Source organism: Plasmodium reichenowi, chromosome 12 (assembly GCF_001601855.1).
Source record: "Plasmodium reichenowi strain SY57 chromosome 12, whole genome shotgun sequence".
In the NCBI taxonomy this organism is placed as follows: domain Eukaryota; phylum Apicomplexa; class Aconoidasida; order Haemosporida; family Plasmodiidae; genus Plasmodium; species Plasmodium reichenowi.
The window spans coordinates 1,239,613-1,249,157 of record NC_033657.1 but is presented as its reverse complement, the minus strand read 5'-3'; the positions used below and the strand labels follow the sequence as shown (position 1 = coordinate 1,249,157).

At 18.6% G+C, this 9,545-nt stretch overlaps 4 protein-coding genes across 4 annotated transcripts in view; 3 read left to right on the top strand and 1 right to left on the bottom strand.

The window, feature by feature from the left end:
• Nucleotides 1–1,257: 1,257 nt before the first annotated feature.
• PRSY57_1232300 (elongation factor G, putative) lies at nucleotides 1,258–3,669 on the top strand (the record flags this gene model as incomplete). The annotated part of the gene is made up of 1 exon (XM_012908742.2): nucleotides 1,258–3,669. The coding sequence occupies one exon, from the start codon at nucleotides 1,258–1,260 to the stop codon at nucleotides 3,667–3,669; it is 2,412 nt and encodes an 803-aa protein (XP_012764196.2).
• Nucleotides 3,670–4,863: 1,194 nt separating this feature from the next.
• Nucleotides 4,864–7,451, top strand: PRSY57_1232200 (nucleotidyltransferase, putative; the record flags this gene model as incomplete). The annotated part of the gene is made up of 9 exons (XM_012908741.2): nucleotides 4,864–5,399; nucleotides 5,599–5,916; nucleotides 6,027–6,116; nucleotides 6,220–6,266; nucleotides 6,382–6,430; nucleotides 6,542–6,617; nucleotides 6,734–6,922; nucleotides 7,034–7,103; nucleotides 7,405–7,451. The coding sequence occupies 9 exons, from the start codon at nucleotides 4,864–4,866 to the stop codon at nucleotides 7,449–7,451; spliced, it is 1,422 nt and encodes a 473-aa protein (XP_012764195.2).
• A 188-nt stretch (nucleotides 7,452–7,639) lies between these two features.
• Nucleotides 7,640–8,295, top strand: PRSY57_1232100 (hypothetical protein; the record flags this gene model as incomplete). Its single annotated transcript, XM_012908740.2, has 3 exons — nucleotides 7,640–7,930; nucleotides 8,049–8,141; nucleotides 8,257–8,295. The coding sequence occupies 3 exons, from the start codon at nucleotides 7,640–7,642 to the stop codon at nucleotides 8,293–8,295; spliced, it is 423 nt and encodes a 140-aa protein (XP_012764194.2).
• Nucleotides 8,296–8,405: 110 nt separating this feature from the next.
• Nucleotides 8,406–9,545, bottom strand: part of PRSY57_1232000 (hypothetical protein) — a gene marked incomplete at both ends in the record, with an annotated part of 4,777 nt that continues 3,637 nt past the window's right edge. Inside the window, one exon of the mRNA XM_020115080.1 lies at nucleotides 8,406–9,509. Coding sequence (XP_019970233.1) covers nucleotides 8,406–9,509 — 1,104 coding nt within the window. The remainder of the gene's footprint in view (nucleotides 9,510–9,545) is intronic.

Below are 9,545 nucleotides of genomic sequence, written 5' to 3'. Positions count from 1 at the left end.
ACGATAAAAAGTCAATAGGTTATTACATATATACTAAAAAAATATATTACAATAAAAAACGACTAAAGGGAAAAAAAGAAACAGAACAGAACAAAATAAAATAAAATAAAATAAAATAATATAATATAATATAAAATCAAATCAAATCAAATAAAATAAAATCATTTGTTTGTTTTTCAAAAAGAGATGATATTATACAATATATCAACATATAAATAATAATATTTTATTATGTTAATATATTTATTTATAATATCAATGAATCTAATGTTATAGAGCAATCTTCTTCCTTACCATTAAAAAAAAAAAAAAATTTAATATATATATATATATATATATATTATATATAATTTATAATTTCTCCATATATGTTATTTTTAATCATCTATATCGGAATATAAATAGTGAAAAACAAAAATTAAAATTACAATAAAAATGCCTAAAAAGAAAAAAATAAGTTAACATGGTAGTTTTGTAAATATGACATTATAAGATATATATATATATATATATATATATTTTTTTTTTTTTTTTTTTTCTTGTTTGAGAAAAGAGTTACCCATAATATTTGAAATTAAATACAGTTCGTAATCCATAGTTTTCTAAATTAACAATATAATGATAAAAAAGGATTATGTCGTTAAATTTTTTTATTTTATATAATATGTTCTATTTATCCTATCATATTTATAAAATGAGAAAATATTAAAAAAAAATGTATTATTATATAAATTTTATGTAAGGATAAAAATAAAATAAAACAAGATACAGGAGGTTATTTTTATAAATATATGTATATATATAAATATTTTTATGTAATTATTTTATTTTATTTTATTTTATTTTATATTTTTTTTTTTTTTTTTGTATATGTGCATATAAGAATATTTTTTTTTTTGATAAATATTATCACATATATATGATATTAATTTTTTTATGTATTATTTCGAAATGTGATTTAATATTTAATTAATCATGTCACATTATATATATTATATATATATATTTTATTTAATTGTTAATATATAAATATATACGCATATGTATCAAAAAAAAAAAATATATATAATATTATACCTATATACGCACATAATCACATATAATCACATATAATCACATATAATCATATATTATCACATATAATCATATATAATCACATATATTTACATATAATCATATATTATCACATATATTTACATATAATCACATATATTTATTACATATATAAGGGTGTACATATATTTTGCTTCACTTATAATGATTATTTTGAAACACATTTTTTTATATAAAAATAATGGAAGGCGATTTTTTGAAAAAAGTATTCCTAATAAAATTTATAACTTTTATTTAAGTGGCTTATGCAAGTTTTCCTCATGTGCCATAAATAATTTGAGAAACATAGGTATAAGCGCTCATATTGATGCCGGCAAAACAACGTTAACAGAAAGAATATTATATTATACAGGTAAAATAAAGAGTATACATGAAGTACGTGGTAATGATGGGGTTGGGGCAACCATGGATTCTATGGAATTAGAAAGAGAAAAGGGTATAACTATTCAATCAGCTACTACTAATTGTGTATGGGAAATAAATAATAAAAAATATAATATAAATATTATTGATACTCCTGGTCATGTGGATTTTACTATAGAAGTAGAAAGATCCTTACGTGTTTTAGATTCTGCAATTTTAGTTATATGTGGAGTTTCAGGGGTTCAAAGTCAAACCTTAACAGTAAATAGACAAATGGATAGATATCATATACCTAGAATATTATTTATAAATAAATTAGATAGAGATGGTGCTAACGTAGAAAGGACCTTACATACTATCGAGAAAAGATTAAATTTAAATACTATTTTATTACAAATGCCTATAGGTATTGAACAAAAATTTAAAGGTGTATACGATTTGATTGATGGAAAAGGATACCTATTTCAAGGAAAAAATGGTATTATTTTAAATGAAATAAATAATAAAGAAGAAATATTATCATTAGATAATTCTTTTTCTTTTGAAATAATGGAATTATTAAGAAATCGTATTTTTGAAAAGTTAGCAGATGTAGATAATGAATTTGCTGAAATATATTTAAACAATGATATTAATGATATAAAAAAAAATGATATTTATTCATCTATTCGTAAATGTACTATTAAAAATCTAATTACACCTATATGTTTAGGAAGTGCCAAAAATAATGTGGGTGTTCAAATTTTATTAAATTATGTATGTAACTTTTTACCCTCACCAAAAGAAATAAATAATTATGGATATATATATTCAGATGTACTAGAAGAGAAAATAAAAAATAATGATATTTGTAATGATATACAAAATACACAACAATATCAAAGTCAAGTTCAAAGTGACATATCTATTATTAATTACAATAATCACGATATTATTAATAATTGTACACAAAAGGATGATCATCATTGTTCTAAGAATAAATCGAAGAAAAAGATACAATTATTATGTGATAATAATTTACCTATGGTAGGTTTCTTATTCAAGATACAAGAAGATGCCATGTATGGACAAATGAGTTATTTCAGAATATATCAAGGAAAAATAAAGAAAAAAGAAATGATAACAAATATGATGACAAACAAAAAAGAAGTAGTAAAAAAAATTATGAAAATGCATTCTAATATGGCTAAAGAAGTTAATGAAGCATGTGCAGGAGATATAGTTGCTATTAGTGGTATTAACGGTTCAACAGGTACAACGTATACAAATGGAATAAACACCAATCTACATTTATTAAATATTTTCATACCTAAACCAGTTATATCGGTTGCTGTTGAAATTTTAAAAAAAGGAGATATGACGAAATTAACAAAAGCATTAAATAAATTCACAAAAGAAGATCCTACCTTTTATGTAAAAACAGATGAACAAACAAAAGAAACAATTTTTGAAGGTATAGGAGAATTACAATTAGAAATATATAAAGAAAGATTAAAAAGAGAATTTAATATTAATGTCAATTTAAAAAACCCAAAAATTAATTTTAAAGAAACAATTACTAAACCTTTTGAATGTTCATATACATATAAAAAACAAAAAGGAGGAGCAGGATTATATGCACATGTTCATGCCATTTTTGAAACTATATCAGATAATTATAATGATACAACACATTGTACTTTTGTTAACGAAGTTATAGGAAATGATTTACCAAAAAATTTTATACTCTCTATAGAAAAAGCCTTTAAAGAACAAATTGAAAAGGGATATCTATACAATTCTGAAATTATCAACATGAAAATGAGACTAATAGGTGGTAAAATACATGAAGTTGATAGTAATGATTTAGCTTTTAAAAAAGCTACCATTAATCTAATCAAAGAAAATTATCATAATTTCTGTCCAGTTCTTTTAGAACCTATTATGCTTGTTGAAATTATTTCGAATTATGAACATCAAAGTAATATATTAACAAGTATTACAAAAAGAAAGGGACTAGTAAATAATATTGTTAATAACTTAAATATTATATATATTTATGCAGATATACCTTTAAAACATATGTTTAATTATATAAATGAAATTAGAGCTATTACTCAAGGACAAGGAACATATACTATGGAATTTTCAAGATATGAACAAGTTAGCAAAAATGACCTTGACGAAATATTAAAGCAAAAAAGTACAGCATAAAAAAAAAGGATCTATAATAGAAATATATTTATATGTATCCTATTCTACAACATCATTTTATCAATGCACATATAAATAAATAAATATATATATATATATATATATATATACATACATACATATATATTTATATTTTTGAAAATGTTTATCTTTTTAAGTTCGCATACATATATATATGTATATATCATGTATGCAATTTTTGTGTCAAATTATTTTACGCATAATTATTCATTTTATTAATTATTATTAAAATAATTATATATTATATATATCTTTTTTTTTTTTTTTTCTTTTAATTTGTATATATTAACACTGATTTATTTTTTCAAATTTGAATCTACACAATATTTTTTTTTGACGTGGAAAAAAAGTAAAATTATATATATATATATATAATATATATATTATATATATATATATTATATAATTTTTATTTGGTGTTACATAAACTATATATTTATTTATAATTACCACATTTAATATAATTAAAAATTTTTTATATATTTATTTAAATTATTATAAATGTAGGTTTTTTTTTTTTTTTCCCCACATATATATATATTATATGTAATATTAATAGGAATATATTTTGTACTTGTTTGATTAATTGTTATAGTTTATAAAAAGCATAACATTTTAAATATATAAAAAAATATAAAAGGATTCTATATTTATATTTATTTGTTTTATTATTATTATTTTTTTTTTTTTCCCAACATTACATATTTTGTACCCCTTCAACATGATTTAAAAATTAATGTATTTATTTTCTCCTTATTTATTATATGGAATATATAATTTTTTGCTTACTATGTTTAAAATGAAATAAATATTTCTTTAATTTGTACATATAAGGGAAAATAATAATCTACATTTATTTTTATATATTATGAAGATAATATATAGATAAGGAAAAAATTACACTTTTTATATTCATTATTCACATTTGTTATAATATCATTATAAATAAATGTATATTATATATATATATATATATATATATATATATATATATAATGTATATGTATTATTTTAGAATTAATTAAAAATTTTATATAAAATACAGTTTAAAATATAATTCTTTAAAAAATATATTAACACATCTATTCATTTTTATAAAATTTTATTCTATATTTATTTTTTTTTTTTTAAAATGAATGAGAATAGAAGGTTGACACTTTTGAAGTGTGAAAAATGAAAACACCTTTTAAAAATAATTATATGAATGCGTGTTTTCGAAAAACGCATCCTTCAATAATAAAAAATAATCTTACAGAAAAAATTGAACAAAAGAAGAAATATTTTTGCAACATATTATTAAAAATCACACAGAAAAAGGAACATCAACCTTTTCAAACAAATTTAGATAAAGAAAATATATATGACACAAAAATAAGAAACAATAAAATTAATTATAAATATAAAACGTTAAACAATCTAATTTATAATGTAAAAAAAATTGCATTATATAATTGTAAACGTTATTCAACTGATCATAATATTCTTATATCAGACAAAAACATTAAAGATAATAATAAAATTAAATTAACCAATAGTTTTTTAAATCAGACAAATTTAAAACATGAAATTGTAGATGTTCATAAAAAGTTAACCGAAAATTGTTTTATAGACAAACAAAAAGAAGAAATTTTCTTATTATTGAAAAGTGCAATCAAACCAAACTTGAAAGGGAAAATTTATTTCATTGGATCATGTGAAAATAATATTTGGTATTAATAAACAAAAAAAAAAAAAAATATATATATATATATATATACATATAACAGTTAGCTAGCTAACTAGCCAAAATAAGAACAAATAGAAGAATATATTCTGAACGTTCATAAAAAATGTATTGTACAATATAAATGTATTTATATATATTATTTTTGTAAATAATGCATATGTGTTATATTTTTTCTTTTATAGGATAAAAAATTCAGATATTGATTGTTGTATAGTAGTGGAGAATTGTGAAGATAAGAATTCTTACCTATATATATTAAAAGTTATTAAGAGTGCAATTAATTTAATATATCCATCATTAACTATAAATATAATTAAGGCTTCTGTTCCAATAGCAAAAATATATAAAGAAGAAACTAACATCTGTGATATCAGTATAAATAATACTGTAGCAATAGTTAATACAAAATTTGTGTCATCTATTTGTAATATAGATGAGAGGGTTACTATTATAAATAGAATAATAAAATATTGGGCTAAGCAAAAAAATATTAACAACAGGTAATATATATGTGTGTGTTTCTTATTAAGGCACAATGTTAATATAGCACTTTAATCGTTGTACATATATATATATATATATATGTATATTTTTTTTTATTTGTGAAAAGGTCCCAAGGAACATTCAGTTCATACGCCTTATTTTTATTAACATATTATTTTTTTCAAAATATAAATAATCCCTTATTACCATCATATAAGTAAGATATGAATATATATAACATAAGTATTGTTTTATTTGTACAAAAAAATTTATATATTTATATGTGTTAATATATATTTTTCATTACATTTTGTCCATAGGTCTATTGAAAGGGAGAATGCAGAGTCGTTTGACATTAACAGTGAATGTATAAAAAAAAAAAAAAAAAAATTTATATAATAAATAATACATAATTATAAATGGAACGATATGTTTTTTTGATTTTAAAATGTATGGAATATTTTTCATGTCATATTTTATAGATTTCTTTCTGCAAGACCATGTAGAAATGCCCTTTTACACAAACATAGAGTAATAATAAATTAAATAAATAAATATATATATATGTATATATGTATATATATTTATTTATAACATTTTATTTTATTTTAATTTTAATTTTCTAATTTATTCACACCTTAGGGACATAAGAAATAAATTTCCGAACCTCCAGAAGAACAAAGAAGATGTTTCAAAATTGTTGTATGGCTTTTTTGAGGTACACAGACAAACACATATACACAAAAGAAAAAATAATAATAAAATAAAAATTTTATATATTTTATAAATTCCTACTAATTGTGTTCATATTTTATATTCTTTTATTTATAATAGTTTTATTCTAATGATATTTGTAAAAATGGAATAACTCTTGATATATATAATAATCAAATTATTGAAAATAAAGATATGACAGCCAATATTTACTGCCCTATAACAAAAAAAATTGTAAATACTTACAGTATTAATACATGGAAAAAAATGTTTGAAAAGTTTCAAGCAGCATATGATAAATTAAAAAATGTAATAAAAAATAAAATAAAATATAAAATATCTTTAAAATTTAAATATGTGATTATTCTTCACACTATATATTATAATTATAATATTGTTTTTTTTTTTTTTTTTTTATAGGGAGATAGTTTAAATATCATTTGCGAAGAAACAAAAGATAACACATCCAACAGAAAAATGGATCTTAAAGGTATAATTTTTTCTTTTTTTTTTTTTATATAAATAAATGAAATATAAAATAATATTTAAGGAAAATCATTTTATGAAAAATTTATAAATATAAACATATTAATAGTAAATATTAATAAAATAAATATAGTTATTTTTACATGACATACAAAAATAAAGTTATATATATATATATATATATATATATGCACCCCTTTAGGGATTTTCACTTTCAAAAAATAAGAATATATATATATATATTTATATATATTTATTTATATATAAATATTATTACATACTTTTGTATTTATTTTATTTTGTAGATCATTTGTTAAGAAGAAAAATTTTTCAAAATTTGTTTTTAGATTGAAAAAATGTGATATAAAAATTTTAAAAATGGGGTTTTCACTGAATATTTAATTTTTTTTTTTTTTTAAATTCTATTATATATATGTTTATATATATGTGTTTTTTTTTTTTTTTTTCAATATGTTTATTCTATATATATAATATATTTATTTATTTTTATATTTACATATATAACAATATGAAAAAAAGATGACAAATTTTTTTTGTAGAAGACTTTTAAAAAGAAAACCATTTTTTTTTTTTAAAAAATTCAGATCTTTAAAAACATTATACATAAAAAATGTAAATAAGTCAGTTATAATGAAAAAAAATATTATAGAGAATAAAATAGAAAATAAAGATAAAGAGAAAGAGTTATGTGCATTAAACTATTTTACTAAGTTTGAAATATTTTATTTATTTGTCATGCCTTTTACATTTGTATCTCTTTATCTAATATTAATGTGGAACATTTTTAAATATATATGTGACATTAAAGATGTAACTACAAAAAAAGAGACAAAAAAAAAAAAAAAAAAAAACAAAAATATAAATATAAATATAAATATATATTTGTATATATATATATATATATATATATAATGCTTTATTTTTTTAGATTAAGCATTTCTTGAAAATCCTTCGATGGTTAAATGGGAAAGACGCCTATCCGTATGAATACTGGAATAATAAAAAGGACACTACAAAAAGAGTAAATAAATAAATAAAATATATATACATATATATATATATATATATAATATTATGTATGTATGTATGTGTTAATTCATATGTACATATATTTTTCTTTCTTCTATTTTTTCTAGGGGAAATCTATCATAGTCGCAGAAAAAAAATTCGAATAAACACGTTATATGCATACACATATATGTTTTTTTTTGTTTATTATATATATATATATTTTGTGTAACGTGTATTTATCTTTTTTTTTTTTATTATTTACAAACTTGGTATGTTAAATCATGTTAAGGATTTTCTTGAGTTTGTTTTCCAATTGCTCCACTTTTTGATAAAGATCCAAAATTTTTAGTTGCTTGATAAAATTGAATAGATAAAAAATTTTGACTTTTTGAAGATACAAGCAATTATTTTTATAATCTGTTAAAGTATTGATTAAATGTAGAGAAGAATAAATAAAATCTTTGTTAATGTATAAATAGATTTCTTTGATAACTAATGGTACGATATGTTTACAAATTTTATCTTTGATGATATAACTATGTTGAGAAATTTGTTTAAAAAAGAAAATTAATTTTAATTTATCGAATTGAATAAAATCTGTTGTTTGGTATATATAGATGGCTAGTTGTAATAAACCATTATAATAATTTAATATGAATATATAATATTTTTTACAATTAAATATATGTCCTATAATACATAATATATTAATACATATTTGTTTTTTTATATATAAATCAATATAATAATAACGAAATAATATATCTAAGAAATGTATAAGAAGTCCTTTATTTATAAAGTCTTCACACATATATTGTTCTTTACATAAATTAATATATAATAAAATAATTTTATTTGTAATATCTATATCATTTAATAATATTAAAAAATTACATAATGTACTAATATTTAATTCAATTAAACGATTTTTTAATTCATCATTATTATTTGTAATATTTATTAATGTACTTAATATAAATAAACAAAAATTCTTCTCATAATAATTAAAACTTAAAAAACATATCATTGAATTTACTAAAGGAATATATTTATTTTTATAATCATTTGAAAATATTAATAAATTCTTACATATCTTTTTTTTTATTTCAAAATTCTTCCCATACTTTAAAATATATGATATTATTTTCTTATAATTATTATCTTCTTTATAATAATAATATTTGTTTACGTACCCACACTGATGTAAATAAAAAAGAAAAAAGTCGTTGATATAATATTTATTACTATCCAACAATTTCCCTATTTCAATATCGTTTGATGAATCTTCTTTTAATAAATCCAGACAATTCAATTCGTATCTGTTGCTGTAATCTTTTTCTCGTAAATGTAGAAAAAAATTAACTATACTATCAATAGTCTAAAAAAAAAAAAAAAAAAAAAAAAAAAAAAAAAA